The sequence below is a fragment of the Chrysochloris asiatica genome, unplaced genomic scaffold (assembly GCF_000296735.1).
Source record: "Chrysochloris asiatica unplaced genomic scaffold, ChrAsi1.0 scaffold00299, whole genome shotgun sequence".
Taxonomy (NCBI): Eukaryota; Metazoa; Chordata; class Mammalia; order Afrosoricida; family Chrysochloridae; genus Chrysochloris; species Chrysochloris asiatica.
In genome coordinates this window covers 306,178-324,144 of record NW_006408817.1, presented here as the reverse complement: position 1 = coordinate 324,144, position 17,967 = coordinate 306,178, and the positions used below count along the sequence as shown (strand labels likewise).

The window sequence follows — 17,967 nt, the reverse complement described above, 5'->3', positions numbered from 1 at the left end:
GAAAAATAGGAAGTGATAGTTGTATTTCATGTCAGAAGTATGAACTAAGTATTATCCACTTGTCTACTACTATGCCTCATTTCTAAATAGAATCAGTAACTAGTGCTATACACTGAGGTGAACTTTGTAGGGGAGGCTTCTTTTCCATAGTATCCATCAGCATTTCATATGGGCATGAAAGAGATGCATACTGTATGTACAGGGAAATTGATGCAAAATAAGTATGCTGCTACTTGAGAGCAGTTGCCTACAAACTTTTTATTGTTTATCCCTCTAATAAAAAATTGGGCATGTATTTCTAATTGTGAAATATATATATAAATGTGTATTTTTGTTGTAAGTATGTAAGAGGAATATGCATACATATGCTTTAATCTTTCTCTGTGGAGTCTTTGTTTAACTTACTATTTTGCAGCATTCTAACTAGAGTTTTTTCTTCTTCCTAGAATTTTATGAAGAAATTCTTTCACTGGCATATAGTTTAACTTGTCATAGTATTTCTCCTCAAATGTGGCAACTTCTAGGTATATTATATGAAGTTTTTCAGCAGGATTGTTTTGAATATTTTACAGGTATAGTTTTTAGCATATTTTTGCCTTTGTATGTCTAGATACAATGAGAGTGAGTCAAAAATTTTCCGCACTCTGGCTGTAGTATTTATTTTAATCTTTTTTTAGAAAAGACAAATACATCATTTCTTGATATAATCTCCTTGATTTTCAATACACTCTGCCTGTCCATCTCTCAACAAGCTTTCATATTCCCTTATTAAAAAATGTTTTTGGTTGGGCTGTGAGCCACAAATGCACCACAGTTTTCACTTCTTCATCAGAGGTAAATGTTGGTCCTTGAAGGGCTGCTTTCATGGGATCAAACAGGTGAAAGTCCAATGGAACAAGATCAGGATTATAGGGAGGATGCTTTAACACCTCAAAATGATGTTTTGCAGTGTGTCAACAGTGTGGGCAGAAGTATGAAGACGTGTATTATGCAAGATCACAGTGTCCTTGGATAATAGTCCTCTACTTTTAATCCAAAGTTTAGGCTTCAGCTTTCCAGTGAGCATCACATTATAATGAGCACTGTTGATAGTTGAACCTTTTTCTTAATAGTGTCCCTATACTGGTCCTTGAGAATCCCAGAAAACTGTAAGCATCAATTTCCCAGCAGGTTGTTGAACTTTTTCTTGGTCAGTGATTGAGGGCGTTCCCATTCTGTACTCTACCATTTACTCTCAGGCGTGTAGTGATGAATCTATATCTCATCACCAGAAATGACTTTCTTACAGAAATATTTACCGTCCTTTGAATATCGGTCCAAATTATGTTTGCAGATGTCTAAATGCTTCTGTTTATGCTCTTCTATGAGTTGTTTGAGTAGCCATCTCACAAACTTTTCTAAACCCAAGTCTGTCGTGGATTATTTCATAGGCAGAGACGTAGCTGATTTGCAAATGACTTACCCCATGACACACTGTCACTTATCTATTCGACAGAATCATGTCATGTGCATGTTCAATGTTGTCATCAGCCGTGGATATGGAGAAGTGTTTTAATATAACCAGGCTGCGGATAATTTTTGACTCAACCTTGTATTTCCTGTGACACCTAAAATAAAGACATGTAATTTTAGTACTAATGAGAAAATGATTGTCCTTCTTTGTCTGTTAAATAAATGGTGGGGCAAATGTGGCCCTCGGAATGTAGATATTGTTGTTTGTAACCATAGTATATATATATTCATATATTAATTCAGTAAATAATTTTTGAACACTTACTGCGTCTAGGTACTAATCTAAGCTCTACAATACAGAAGTGAACAAAATAGATATCTCTTGCCCTTTCCAAGCTTTTATTATTTATATGGAGGAAGGAGGAAAGGTGGGGAAACACTCAGACAAGCAATTAAGAAAATACTCAGTGAAGGCACTTCCCCAGGGTTATGAAGGACATACATTCCTGCATTCCTGTGTCTAGGAAGCTGTAACTAAGTCACAACAGGTGTTTAATGTATAAAGCCTTTTCAGTGATTTACAAATTGTGTGTGCAGCAAGTGAAGGTGACTGTGATGAAGATTTTGTCGTGAGTAGGGGCTCAGTTGTTTCAAAGTGAGGGCAGATTTACATAATAAGGGCGAGTAGGAGTTGCCAAAAAATTGGGTATTTGTAACACAGGTATTGCCTGTACATCCGATGGCATTGAATGCTATGGAAAAGAAGGAAAATCTAGAGTAATTACTAGAACAAATGGTGAGCCTTTTAATTTTTTGAGTCACATTTTTCTCATCTGTCAGTAACGTGGATCCATCACATTTATATCCAGTATTTTGTGTTTGCGAGATAGTAGAAGTGTGGTTTCAGTGGAAATGATTTGTTTCTACTCTTGTTACTCATTTCTCATTGGGATTTTAAATTTCTTTTTCTAGATATGATGCCTCTCCTGCATAACTATGTGACAATAGATACAAATACTTTACTATCAAATTCGAGGCATTTAGAGATACTGTTTACAATGTGTAGAAAGGTAAGCATGTCCCAGTCAGTTCTTTGTGGTTTTTACTATTTGAATGCTTGTACTTGAGGAAGCTGTTCGGATTTCAGTATTGAGTTCTGTATTACCTAGTTCTGTATAACATAGCTATCATTTTGTAATTCAAAAATTGCAGTTATAATCTGGAAATTTCATGTTATGTATTGTGCCTAAGATTGTTCACCACTTTTATAGCTGTTTATTTAATTAGCTGTTTAATAACTTTTAGGGTAAATATGTGTGTGTTTGTTTTTTATTTAGAAAATAAAGATGTACTATTTAATTAAAGGAGGAGCTCTGGTAGCGTAGTGGTTACGAATCGGGCTGTGAACATTAAGGTCAGTGGTTCGAAACTACCAGCTGCTCCGCGGGAGAAAGATGAGGCTTTCTACTCCCGTAAAGATTTACACCCTCGAAAACCCTGTACAGGGTCGCTATGGGTCGGAACCGACTCGACGGCACTTAACAACAACAACAACAAATTTAATTAAAGAAAAGTGTTAGATAAATTAACCAGTCACATTGTATAGTGGTTACGAATCGGGCTGCTAACCTCAAGGTCAGCAGTTCAAAACTATCAGCTGTTCTGCAGGAAAAAAAATGAGGCTTTCTGCTCCCATAAAGATTTACAGCCTCGGAAACCCTGTCCAGGGTCACTATAAGTTAGAACTGACTCCACGGCACACCACCATCATGTAGTTTGGAGTCCTGATGTGGTGTATAGGATAAGCACTGGACTGCTAACCACAAGGTTGGCAGTTCAAACCCACCAGCTGCTCATTGGAAACACTCTACAGAGTCACTGTGAATCAGAACGGACTGGATGGCACTTAACAACTACAACATTAGTTTGTAGATCTGTGAAGGAATGACATTGATTTTTTTAAATTGTATGTATATATTAGAAATTAATTTTTGTTGTGAAGTGCCATGGAGTCAGTTCCAACTTATTGTGACTCCTGTATAGGGTTTTTGAGGAGAAGCTGGTGGGTTTGAACTACAGCCTCACTGTTAGCGGTCCTGTGCTTATCTTACAGCACCACACCAGGACTCCATTAGAAGGCAGTGTTGTTAACGTGCCTTTGAGTTGGTTCAGACTCATAGCAGCAACACTTTGTAGTGTTTCCAAGGAACAGCTGGTGGATTTGAGCCATAGATGTAGGTAAATTTGAATATAAACAACATTTGACAAAAAATTTAATAATTGGGAAAAAAGCATCATTCGTTTCAATATCAAATAATGTATAGTCCGTGTAATGACTCCTTTTATATTTATTATATTTATACATAAACATGATTGTCTACTCATGGAATCATTGTTTAATTAGTGAATAATATCTTCTTCTCTTTTAGATGTATGTATGTATATGCATAAACATAAAACTACATCAGGAATGTTTTAGTATATTGCTTAACACAGGTAGGCAGATTTTAGAAATCTCAAGTAGCCAGAAACCAAGAAGTTTTACCCCCACGAAGAGCTGGATGTGAAATAGTGTATAGGTACTACATTATGGTTCCAAATCATCCTCTTATTCAGCTGGTTCAATGATTCATTTCAGTGGCTACACAGAGTCAGACACTATATTCAGAGTTAAGGGGTTTATTAGTGAACTTAACAGGTTACAGTTAGGGATCAGAAATGCTCAAGGCACAGTTGTTGCAGTCAGCTGCTGATACATGCCCAAAGGACACACCACTCTACCATAAGCCTCAGGCTGAAGGCACTCGGCTCTAGTAGCTTCTAGGGTCAGCAAACCTAGCTCCCCCACCTAAATGTCTGGAGATGCCCGACTGTACAAGAAAGCTCTTGCCCAAAGTCACTCAGCTTTACTTGCTCTGTGGATTGGGAAGCCCACTGCTCTCTCTGCCTTGTGTTCTGGTTCTTGGTTCTGTGGTGGATTGGGAAGCCCACTGCTCTCTCTGCCTTGTGTTCTGGTTCTTGGTTCTGTGGTGGATTGGGAAGCCCACTGATCTCTCTGCCTTGTGTTCTGGTTCTTGGTTCTGTGGCAGCAGCAGCTGCTCTTCCTCTGATGTCACAGCTTTTTTGTCCCTGGGTTGAGGAGGTTCAATGCACAGAGATCTCAAGGTCCAAAGGATGCACTCCACTCCTGGATCTCCTGCTTTGTTGTTAGTGAAGTTCCCTCCTGCTTCAGAGATGGTTCATTTTATGCTAGAGTTTCTAGTTTTTACAATTACATTGAACTTTGCTAACAGCCACAGCTGAATCATATTACCTTATCGGCGTCTTCTCTCACCATCACTTATCCAGACTCAACAGGCCAGAAATGTTGTTTTGTGGGAGTTATGTAATGTGGCTAGAAAAGACGTTAGTTCACTACACCACAATAATCCATTTTCCTTACTTGAATAGAAGTAGACTGGGATCTGTTAAGAGTTCTGAACCAATGATCTGTAAATTTGGTTTTGGTCCCAGTTCAGTTAAGATTTTGGAAACTCCATAAATGTCTGTAACAAGTTAACTGAGGGGACTGAATAGTGATTTGTTTTTAATGATCTGTTTACTTTTTAAAAACAACAGCATTTTATTGCAATTTGAGTGAAAAGTTTATAGCACAACAGTTTTCCCTTCAACAATTCATATACATTTGTTTTGTGCCCTTGGTTACAATCCCCTCAATGTGACAGCATTCTTCCTGTAGCTGAGTTTGTATGGACTGATGCTTCATGGAGACTTAGTTGGCTCCGTGTAATGTTGCTGAGCTGAATTGTTGTAATTACTGCAGGTACTGTGTGGAGATGCAGGAGAAGATGCAGAATGTCACGCAGCCAAACTTCTCGAAGTCATCATCCTTCAGTGCAGAGGAAGGGGAATTGACCAGGTAGGTAGTAAATGTCTGGAAAGTGTCTTATGTGTACATATGCACATATTTTAAATGTACATGCCTGATTGGCATTTTGTGTTATGATAGAAAATTATAAAGATAGTCTATAACTTATGCCTGCTGGTACGACTCCTATTTAAATGATAAGCAAAAACACCCTGCAATTTGGAAGTTTTACCTTGCCTTTTTGCTGAAAAAGGGATACACAAAAGAATGTAATACTAATTTTATAAATAATAATTTAAGCCGTTATCAATAAAAATAATGGAGATAAATGTGTATACACTCTACTCAGATTCCCAGAAAAGTGTATGTCCACTTTATTTTTGTGTATGCTATTTAAATTCTCTCTTTTCTAATCAGAAACTAAGATATTGTACAAAAAAAGGAAAAATTAAGAAGAAATAGTTCTTTTGACAAGTACAAAAGTATTACAAATTTTTAATACGGTTAATTCATTTTTTTTTTTACTATGAAGCTGTAGGATAATCACTGGACAAGGTTGGTGGTTCAAACCCACCAGTTGCTCCTTGGAATCCCTATACAGGGTCGTTATGAGTTGGAACTGACTAGTTGACACAAACAACAAAAAACTGGTCTTTTTATTGTTGTGTTGTAGTTGTTCTCTATATATTCTAGATTCAAGTCCCTTACTAGAGATGTGCAGAAACGTTCTTGTAGTCAGTGGGTTGCTTCTTTTAAAAAATTTAATATAAAGTACTGATTTTATTTAGCTTTATTAGTTTTAAAACTTCTAGGTCTTTTTGCTATTCTAATGGTTTTGCATGAATTGGCAGAGGTGCTGATTGATAAAAACAAAAACTTTTAAAACCTTGTAAAAGGAGTGTTTCAAACTGCTGTAGGTTTTCCTGTGGTTTAATTAATCCGCAGCTAATTATTTGACCATGGTTGTTATTAAGTGCCATCAAGTCGGTTCTGACTCATAGCAACCCTGTATAGGGTTTCCAAGGAACAGCTGGTGGGTTTGAATGGCGATCTTGCGGTCCAGTGCCTTATCCTGTAGTGCCACACCAGGTAGTGATTCTTTATGTAGCTTATAGCCGATATATGCTATGCTATAAAATGAGATGGATTGGCCAACTGGCAGCATCGATGGACTCAAGCGTGACAACAGTGGTGAGGTTGGCCCAGGATCAGGAAGTATTTCATTCTGCTGTGTATAAGGTCACTATGGGTCAGTACTGACTCGATGGCACCTAACAACAATAACAACAACAACATAAAATGAGAACACAAATACTCTATCAGGATATAAGAAATTAATATAGAGTTTATCAAATTGGTCATCTCTTCTTTGTAAAGTCCTAGTCTTAAAAGTATTAACATTTACTCAGGTGTTCTTGATATAATATATTATTCTAAACAAGGTTAGTATTCTGAACTTAATGAATTTATATTTGGGCATATTGGAGAAAATATTTCAAATTTAACTTGAATTTCTCCACTAAACCTTGATTTTAAGAGTTTAATTTAAAAATGAGCTAAATAAAAACCTCAGAATTCTATTTTGTACAAATAATTAGGGTCAGCGAAAAGGAGGAAGACCCCAGCGAGATGGATTGGCAAAGTGGTAGCATCAGTGGGCTCAAGTGTGGCAACAATTGTGAGGTTGGCCCAGGACCGGGCAGTGTTTCGTTCTGTTGTGCATAGGGTTGCTATGAGTCGGTACCAACTTGATGGCACCTAATGACAACAACATCCCGTTTAGCTAAGGAGCTCTGGTAGCGTAGTGGTTACGAATTGAGCTGCTAATCTTACGGTCAGCAGTTAGAAACTACCAGCTGTTCCATGGGAGAAAGATGAGGCTTTCTGCTCTTGTAAAGATTTACAGCCTCAGAAACCCTATGCAAGGTTACTATGAGTTGGAACCGACTCCATGGCACATAACAACCAACAACCAATGCCTTTTAGCTAATCAGGAAGTATTTCTAATAAAACCAGTTAATATTGCAATTTAGATTTGGCATCATATGACTTGGTGTTAATGTGTTGAGTGCCGTTGTTTTGTGAGTCTTTTTTATTTTCTTATATCAGTGGGAAATTTCTTTCTTGAAATTCTGATCACATGTTTATTCTCCATTTCCTTAATTTATGTTTAATTTGATTTGACCAAGAAAACCTACCCTAATATTTTACTTTAAATGTGGAATTGGCAGAGTCTACATTTAGAGTGTAGATGCTTATAGGACAATTTTCAACTAACTCTGATTTGCACTTGCAAAAGGAGAGTTGCTGGCACTGTTCCATAGGATTTTTTCTTTTTTTTTAAATCTCTGTTTTTTATGAGAATATAAATTTGTTTAGTAACTATAAAAACTATTTAAATTAATAGACCTTTTATAAACTTCATTAAAACTAACTGCTAACACTCTGCCAACATTTGGCCTTCCATAAAAGTCATTTTGTTGTGTTGTGTGGTTGCCTCGTTTTTTCTTCCTTCAGTGCATTCCGCTCTTTGTTCAACTTGTTTTGGAGAGATTAACCCGAGGGGTCAAAACTAGTGAGCTCCGGACTATGTGTCTTCAGGTAGCAATTGCTGCCTTATACTACAATCCTGATTTGCTGCTACATACACTAGAGCGAATTCAATTACCTCACAACCCTGGACCTATAACTGTACAGTTTATAAATCAGTGGATGAATGACACAGATTGTTTTCTTGGGTAAGTGTCTTAGATTTTATTCTGTATTTCTGTTTCTGGAAAGTAGACTTTTTAATATCTACATATACTAACAGTCACAAAAAGATAGTTTTCAAAACGTAAGCACTATATTTAGTGTATTTTAGCATAGTATTTTCTTTTTTAGAGTATTATGAATGTATTTCAACAATATAATGCTGTGGAAAGAATGCAGGCCCTGAAAACTAAGCAGCTCTTTCAGCACGTGTTTTTGTCTCATGTGAATCATTATGTCTTTAGGCAATAAGAATTAGTACCCATAGGTTTTCAAGGCTACTAACTATCTGTGGGTAAAAATATTCCAAGTGCTATCAGGTTTCTTAGGAAGGCACCAACCAACCTAACAAAGTGAGGAAACAGCCTAGGATGTTGACTCTTTGCCAGAGCTCTAGGGAGCCTGTTCTCAAATGTGAGGACAATTGTTAGTGTTAGCCAAAGGACTGGCCTGGTAGGGGAGTTTGTCTTATTATGTGAGGCACTTTCCCAGCTTTCTAACATCAGAAAAGTCAGATCCCAAGTAGTAGTTAGGTACCCATCTCAAGTCACACAATACAGGGCGGGGGTGGGGGTGGTACTTCAAAAAGTTCATGGAAACATTCTTATTATCTTTCAAGGCCATTTTTCTATGACCTTTTGAAGCCCCTGCGTATCAGTGACTGTGTTATGCTAGAATTTTAACTAGATTGACAACTACTTCAATTAAAGCACTGGGAACACCTGGTGTTTTTTGAAGTTTTGTAAGGCATCATTTAGAAACATTTGTCAAGGGGAAGAGAAGCAGGACACATTGCTGTGTGGCTGAGAGGCGATGGAGGCCTGGATCTGGATGGTAGACTTGGAATGGGGAGAGGGGCAAACTTCCACGCTGCTATGTGTGTTCCGATTTTTCTACTCGTAAGAGATTAGAATTTGTCCCTGGTTGAGATTTCGTTTTAAAGCCATGAAGGAAAGAACATATTTTTAAAATGTCCTAAAGTTGTCTCTGACAAAGGCTTAGGGAGTAGAGAATTGGTCATTCACGGTTGTGTAATTGATGAGTTTATATGTCTTTATTGACATCTATATGCAATTTTCAGATAGAAATGATATCTCTTTTAGCTATTGCATAGATGTCATGGATTGAATTACATCCTAAACTGCAACATTGTGTCAACTTGGCAGGGTCATGATGTTCAGTGGTTTTACAGTTGTAATGTGCATGATGTAATGTGGCGGTTATGTGATGATTCTCCATGATGTGATAAACCAATAAGAGGATTAAGAGTGGGCTGCAATACCCTTAATCCCCTCACAACCCTGATACAATAAGAGCGAGTTTCCCAGAGGTGTGGTCTGCAACATCTTTTATCTTACAAAGATTTAAAGGAGAAAGAAGTGAGCGGAGAAGAGGGACCTACTACCAAGATAGAAGAGTCAGGAGTATTTCTGTTTTAGCAGTATTAGGTAATGAAGACAATGGACTTGGCATCCCCCGTGTACTTCCTTGGACACTTTAGAGTCTTAGTAGTCAAGTTAACTGCTGTGATCCAGTGACGCCTAGTACACACTTCTAGTTATGGGCTATATATATGCATGAGAAAGGCCTCTGATCATGTACCATTCCAGTCCTAGCATGCTACTTTAAGATTACTAACTTAAATGAATTGAGCAATGCAATTAATGAAGGATAACAGAAGTTTACAATATATTCATCACATGGTTTGTTATTATTCCCATTTTACTAATGAATTTTTTCATGGCTTACAATTTTAAAGTGTGGCACTGTGGGTTAATGTGCCATTTGAACTGCAAGGTTGGCGGTTCGAGCTCACAGCTGCTCCTCAGAAACCCTATACAGGGCTGCTATGGCTTGGAATCGACTAGACGACACTTAACAACAACAACAATTTTAAGAGTGTTACACTAATATATTGTTGTTAAGTACAGTTGAGTCAGTTCCAACTAACAGCAACCCTGTTAAAAGGTTTCCAAGGAGCAGCTGGTATGTTTGAACCGCCGACCTTATGATTAGCGGTCCAGTGAAATCCTATATAGGGTTGCTGTGAGTCAGAATTGACGGAAAGGCACTTAACAGCAACTTACCGTACCACGCCACACCAGGACTCCTATACCAATATCTTGTTGTTGCTGTTGTTAAGTGCTGTCCAGTCAGTTCTGCTGCTTAGTGATCCTGTGGAAGGTTACTGAGGAGCAGCTGATGGATTTGAACCACCAACCTTGTGGTTAGCAGTCCAGTGCTTACCCTGTAGCACTATACCAAGACTCCATACCAATATTGTTGTTGTTGTTAAGTCCCACTGAGTTGGTTCTGACCCATAGCAACCTTTATAGAGTTTCCGATGAGTGGCTGGTGAGTTTAAACCACTGACCTTGCGGTTCAAACTGACCTTGCAGTTGAGTGCTTATCCCACGCTGTCACACCAGGACTCTCCAGTCTACTATTATTGTTGTTAGGTGTCAGGTCAGATTTCATATAGTGAAAAATGGGGAACTATATCTGTAATTTCAATGAATGAATGTTGGAGAATATCTTCCAGATTTGTCTTTTATTGCATTTCTAATGTCCACATTTCCCCCTTGGAAATCTGCAGGCATCATGACCGGAAGATGTGTGTAATAGGACTAAGTATCCTTTTACAACTGCAAAATCGCCCTCCTGCAGTGGATGCTGTGGTGGCACAGATTGTTCCCTCAATTCTTTTCCTCTTCCTTGGCCTAAAGCAGGTCTGTGCTTCTAGACAATTGCTAGACCGGGAAGATCACTCAAAAGCAGAGAAAGCTGATATAGAAGAAAATGGTAAAGTCTTCTAATTGCAATGAAAGCTAGGGTTGATTTTGATATGACCTTTTTTTTTTTTTTTTTTAAATGTTAAGTCTATTTGGAAATATTAAGCAGATTTTCATTTTTATGCTCTTTGGTTTGCTGCAAATTCCATTTGTGTGGCTTGCTATTAGTTATGTCATGTCAAGTTATACTCCCAGTGCGTTTTTATTGAGCTAATAGATGCTGTAATAGAATCAAATGACTCTGACAGGGAGTTAAGCACTCATGTTTTCTTTTCTTGTTTATCTGTACTAACAGCCTCAGAGAAGGCCGTAGTCATCTGTTAATGAGCCATTAGAGTCAGAGCAGAGGTGTCAGTACAGCAGATGAAGAGAGACTGCCTGAGTTAAAAAAAAATTTTTTTTTTAGGTGACTTACTAGCAAAACTTATCATTCAGAGACAGATTTATGTTTCAAGTTTATGAGCTTAGGATAAAGTGCATAAATGAAGGTTGATGTGCTTAAATCAAGAAAAAAACCAAGATTTTAGTCAGACCTTTATTTTGCATAATTATAAGAGCAAAACTTCTTGCTAGGGCCCAAGAGTAGCGTTATTGCATTATTCTACTCCAAAGGGAGTTTTTCCTATTCTATTTCAAAATACTTTTTAACTGAAAAAAAAAAAAAGACCTCTTATTGGAAAACACTAAGTTTTGATGCAAAATTCTACAATATTAGCATATATAAGTTTAAACCATTTGGCATCTGACTGGCATCATTTCCAGGTTGTTTATATATAAACAACTGTAAACTCCTCTCCCTGACCCCCCCAAAACAAAGCACAACTTCTTGTTTGCTTCTTAAATTCTATCTAAATCTTGTTCAGAACTTCTTCATTACTACAATGCAGTTTATTGTGAATTTTTTTTCATTTGGTATATGCTAATGATAAGATATGGAGTCCTGGTGTGGCGCTGTGGGTTAATGCGTCAGACTGCAAAGCCGTTTGAACTGCAAGGTTGGTGGTTCAAGCTCACCAGTTGCTCCTTGGAAACCCTATACAGGGTCACTATGGGTCGGAACTGACTCCACGGCACTTAACAACAACAACTGTGATAAGATATAGAATTATTTCTTCAAGATGTTACCATGTTTTCTCTATCTGATGTCTTATTAGATTTAAAAATCATAGCTTGCAGTGAATATTTCTAGTAATACTGTAAATGTTATTAACTAGCAAAAGGTTTTTCTAAAATCATTTTTTTAATTATATCATTGTCATCTCCCCACCCCCCACCCCCTTGTATTTGGTCTAAACAATGGTTTCTTCTTGCCTTTATTCCTAAAACAACCTTGCTTCTTCACTCAAGTGCCTCCATATGATATACTTCATAGAAGTAGTTTAGCTCGATATTGCTTGGTTTGGGATCACACTAGGTTTTTCTTATTATGTTGATTTTGTTATGCATTTACTGCCTTCTGTTTAGTCTAATACTGATCTAACTGCTTGGAACAGACTGGCACTGAAAATAGAAATGGAATCCAGCTTTTAACTTTTCAACTGACATGTTGTAACTACTTTGCATTTTATTATTTTTACTATTATAAGCAGAAATCATCTCCTCCTTTAGACATTTCTGAGCAGTTCAGAATAAACTTGTTAAAAGACCTTCAGTTTTAAGGGGAAGTCATCATTATTTACAACACAGACACTGAAAACTGCCCAATAATTTAATATCTTCATTTTCATTTAAAAAAAAGTTAATTATTTGTGATTAAAAAAAATTATTGTATTAATAAATATGAGGCAGTCATTGAATCGTTAAGTCCAGCTGGGCCATAGGTTTAAGACTAGTTGGAAATTATTTTCACTGAGGAGAGTAAAGTTATTCTTAATATAGCAAATTACAGGAAAGATAAAGAATATTGTTAAAATGTTATATAAAACTATGTGGTAATTTTTCATTTCTACAGTGTTATTTTATGATTTTTGTTTTCTTCATGGAATTTTACCCCCTGTGTCTTAATTTATTTTTAATAATTCACAGAGGAAATTTCAAGTGATGAAGAGGAGACAAATGTAACTGCTCAAGCGATGCAGTCAAATAATGGAAGAGATGAAGATGAGGAGGAAGATGATGATGACTGGGATGAAGAAGTGTTGGAAGAAACAGCCCTTGAGGGATTCAGCACTCCTCTTGACCTCGACAATAGTGTGGATGAATACCAATTTTTTACACAAGCTCTGCTAAGTATGTCTTTATTTCCTAAATCCTCAGATTTTTTTTTTTTTTTTTTAAATGATTTCTTCATTTCATGGTATTAGAAGTTATTTTTGGATCTGCCCCAAATTGATCTAGACTATATTTTGTTTTTTATTACAGAAGTTTCCAAACATCATATACAAAATAGGCACCCATTCAGACATAAACCAACCCCAGCAGTCCTCACTGTAGTAAAATGGCAGGGTGATCCTAAGACGTATGCTCACAAAATAACTTTAGTTGAGTGCATCTGCATCTATTCCTCAGTAAGCCACTTTACAGAAAAAAAATACAGTCTCTTAGGCATTTGTTGTTTAAAAACTGTGACCAGTTCACTCCCTCTAGGGAATGAACTGAAGTTCAGCTGCCGTAAGAGAGTGGCTTTTTTACTACAGAAGACATTATGTTAGTGCAGTTGGGGGTCACCGAGTAGACTAATGTATAGTGGGCGACCTCTTGTGACAGGGTTTCCTAGGCTTGAAGTTTTCATGTCTTTCTCCATGGAGCTGTTGGGTTCTACCTGCCCACCATTTGAATAGCAGCCTAGGATTCCTTAAAGACCCTTTAAATATAGTTAAAGAATTTGTTAAAAGTTGGGAGAAAATATTTGTCACATGTATCTCATAACCCTACCCACAATATGTAAACATCTTATACAAATGAATAAGATACAATCTAGTATGCATATAGGAATTGTGAATGGCAAATTTACAAATGAAAAACCAAAAGTCAGTGAAAACTTACTAATAATCAAAGAAACTATAATGAAAAATATCCCATTAATATAAATTATTTTATGTTTGTACCATAATTAGCCTCCTGGTGTGGCACTGTAGGATAAGTACTGGACTGCTAACCTTAAGGTTAGTGGTTCAAACCCACCACCTCCTCAAAAACTGTTTAGAGGGGTTGCTATGAGTTGGAACTGACTCAACAGCACTTAATAACAATAACCACCACAATTTATTTCACTGTTGGATTTATAAGATTTCTATTATTTGTTATTATAAGAACTATTAATGGAGTCCTGGTGTGACACTCCAGGTTAAGTACTAGATTGCTCACCACAAGGTCGGTGCTTCAAACCCATGAGCTGCTCCTTGGAAACCATATACAGGGTCACTATGAGTTGGAACCAACTTGATGGCACTTAACAACAACAATCCTTGTTTATAAAATAGTGTTACTAACAAAGCAATATCAGTATGATATATTGACATTATTTAATACTGTTATAAATACCATTGTTGTTGTTAAGTGCCGTCAAGTCAGTTCCAACCCATAGTGACCCTGTATAGTGGTTCCTAGTAGCTGCTGGTGAACTGCCGACCTTTCAGTCCAGTGAATTAACTCACAATGCCACACCAGGACTCCACAAACACCATGAATGAAGATAAAATCCCTATATGTTTTTGTTGAAATTTAGTATATTATTTTATTCTGAAAAAATAGGTACTGTGGGAGCTTCAGAAAGCTGGTGGGAAAATTCATTTATCTTTTCATTTTTTCCACAAACATTTCTTGAAGTTGGTAAATGCCAAATGTAACATAGTAACATATATACCCTGGAAGTTAAGAGTTGAGAGCGATTTTAGTGGCCTGGATGATCAGACAAAGTTAAGGAAGAAACTAGAACTTAAACTGGAGTTTGATAAACAGGCAGCATCATAGGCAGAGAGCATAGTGAAGTATATCCTCCAAACATAGGGAAAATAAAAGCATAAATTGTGGATGTGGGAATAAAGAGGGTGTGCGCTAAAGCAGTTGTTTCCAAATATGGGTGTGCATCAGAAGCACCAGTGAAGGGTGGGATTTTGGAGTATGTATTTTAAAATCCTCCTTAAATGAAACTCAGATGGCCAGCTTTGGTCAGGTGTGTGAAGGCCATTGCTTAAGAAAGAAAATGGGGCCAGATTGTAGCAGCCTTCAGTTCTAAACTGAAGTGATTTTTATTCCATTGGACAATGATTGTTGAGTGTTTTTCTGTGAGGGGATGAGCTTGTGAATGTGGTAGTTTATTTCAGGAGTTATCTTGAAGAGCTAAAGGAGACTAAAGGTGGAAGCGAAGTATTAGAATATTATTTTATTAGTTTTAAAAGTATTATGGTCCTGAAGTGGGAGCATGACATTTGATGGAAAAGAGGCATTAACATGTGCAGAGGTCATGGTCAAAGATGTCAAAGGTTTAGAGTGATTGATTTGGGAGACTGGTAGTACTAGCAGTAGAAATGGGAAGGTAAAGAGGGTTTTGGAGGTAAAATGGTAAATTTGCTTCTAGATGTGTTGAATTTGAGGTGAACTTTCCAAATGGAAAAGTCCAGTAGTTAAAGGAAAGACTGCCTAAAGGTGCAGATTTGAGTTCTTGGTATAGGAGTGATGCTGAAGATACAAATAGTATGCAAATTACAGAGGACAATGGTAACAAAAGAAACATAGGTACTTTCCAAGATTGAAATTTAGGAAGCATCCATAATAAAACCTCACAGTGAGGAGGCAAAAATCAGAGGTTTGCAATGTCCCAAACTTCTTTTGATAGCCATACAGGACCAGGCAGACCCTGTTGTGACTGTTGGATAGACACTGGACTGCTAACCACAAGGTCAGCAGTTCAAATCCACAAGCTGCTCTAGGAAACCCTATGGGGTAGTGATGTGCTGTGGAGTCGATTCCTACTCATAGCGTCCCTGTATAGGGTTTCTGAGGCTATAAATCTTTACAGGAGCAGAAAGCCTCATCTTTCCCACGCGGAATCATTGGTAGTTTCTAACTAGCTGACCTTGAGGTTAGCAGCCCAACTCATAACCACTACATTGCCAGAGCTCCTTTGGAAACCCTATACAGTGACACTATAATTTGGAACCGATTCGATGGCACACTACAGCAACAACGGGAGCAGACAGTGTTTTGTTATGTTGTGCATAGGACTGTCATGAGTTGGAACCAATTCAGTAGCACCTTTAACATCACCACATCCTCTATATGTTGGGTACTAAATGGTACTCAAAAATAATCCTTTATTTGCATAATAAGCTCTATGATCTTATCTTGTGTTTGTCTCTTTCTGAGATAATTTTATTGTACTTTGGTCATATCTTAAGTTATTCTAGAAACAATAATTGTCACTGGGCTCTCTTTTCTTTCTCTCTCTGCACCATCCCGAAACCACACAGCTGTGCAGAATCGGGATGCTGCCTGGTACCAACTGCTGGTGGCCCCGCTCAGTGAGGATCAGAGGAGAGCACTGCAGGAAGTTTACACAGTGGCGGAGCATCGGAGGACGGTGGCAGGTCAGCCTGAGTGATTTCCGGATTGGAGGTGTCAGGGTACCAATAGTCAGCCTTTTTATGAACCAGGTGGCATGAAAATAATGGTTTTTTAAATTGCTAGAGGCCAACCCTCCAAGTTAATATGGACTTGTCATTATTGTATGGTTGTTCTTCATTTTAACCATTTATAATGTCTTAACCCTGCAAAAAATCTGTGCATTAATATCTGTCAGTTAGTGGAGATCTTATTCACATTCTTACTCTATTTTGGAGCCAAAGCTAAGGGGTAGTAACGGTTGGGAAGAGTCTTGCTGAGGAGGAGTTTGTCAGCTGGCTCACCCATCTAAACATTTCAACCAAAGGCACTGTATGAATTCTTGCAAGGAGCTTGCTTCCTGGAAATGAAATGCTCCCTATTTCTGTTTGTGGGGTTTTATGTGGTGGTAATTCTTTGAGTCAGAGAAAAAATTTTATGCAGAGATTATGATCACTCCTAGGTAATCAGTGGAAAGGATTTTTATAACTATAAAATCGTGGAATAGGCATCTAGATAGTAGAACAAAGGATCTTAGATTTTTAGCCTTAAAGACAGATTTTGTATTAGACCTTCTGACATAAGAAATCTGGCAGGTCTTTTCAGCAGTAGACCTACAGACTGGGAAGTTAATGGAAACCAACTTGAAATTCGTTTTCATTTTGCTCATTTTCAACAAATAGTTTTTCCATGAGAGTAAATATAACTGCTTACTGATGAGTGTCTATTAAAGGCCCTTCAGTGTATTCAGTGTGGTAGAATAATTAATACCATGAGTCATATTCTTTCACACATATAGGAATAAAGAGCCTGGTTCCTTGGAGGTTATATCCAACTCTATGCCTTAAGTCCTGTTCCTTTCTTTTTTGGTTTTCTTTTGGAAAATGCTAGAGGCAAAGAAGAAGATTGAACAACAGGGAGGCTTCACATTTGAAAGCAAAGGAGTCCTCTCTGCATTTAACTTTGGGTCTGTGCCCAGCAACAACTGAGGGAAGAAACATCAACTGACCAAAGGTTTTTGCTACATTTTATTTCACAAAGATGGTGTGAGGTACATGGGGAGGGAATGAGGTGGGGGGTTGCCATTGGACCAGCCAACGTTGGGTATCAGGCAGCACTTGCCTCTTCCCCTTTGACCTTGGTCACCTGGAAACATATTTTAAACAGCTACTGTAATGTATGAAAGTAATGTATGAAAGTAAACAAACTCATTGAACTGAAAAGGACAAACCATATGCTCCAAAGGAAGAATGACCAAGATGGTTTCATCAGATTAGACTAAATTGCACGTCTCAGGTTTTGCCATGCAGAATCAATGGATTTATGCAGAAATAGTGCCTTCTGTTGTACATGAATTATCTGAAAATTTTTTTTGGCGTGCATTGCAATTTTTTTTCCTAAGCATAAAACATTTCTAGATATAATGTAAACCTTGGTTATATGATGCCATCTTCTGCATTTTACTGTGTGAATTCACTGTTAGGCTGTTAGCTACAAGTCACTCTGGTTTCAAAAACATCACTGCTCCCCTGATCAGTGTGCTACTGGGGGCTTCCTTCAGGG

At 37.6% G+C, this 17,967-nt stretch overlaps 1 protein-coding gene across 1 annotated transcript in view; it reads left to right on the top strand.

The window, feature by feature from the left end:
- The window catches only part of IPO8 (importin 8), a 77,697-nt gene extending 60,304 nt beyond the window's left edge, over nt 1-17,393 (top strand). Inside the window, exons 19-26 of the mRNA XM_006874768.1 lie at nt 447-572; nt 2,425-2,522; nt 5,276-5,371; nt 7,838-8,058; nt 10,668-10,873; nt 12,889-13,092; nt 16,275-16,391; nt 17,296-17,393. Coding sequence (XP_006874830.1) covers nt 447-572; nt 2,425-2,522; nt 5,276-5,371; nt 7,838-8,058; nt 10,668-10,873; nt 12,889-13,092; nt 16,275-16,391; nt 17,296-17,393 — 1,166 coding nt within the window. The remainder of the gene's footprint in view (nt 1-446; nt 573-2,424; nt 2,523-5,275; nt 5,372-7,837; nt 8,059-10,667; nt 10,874-12,888; nt 13,093-16,274; nt 16,392-17,295) is intronic.
- Nucleotides 17,394-17,967: the final 574 nt, after the last annotated feature.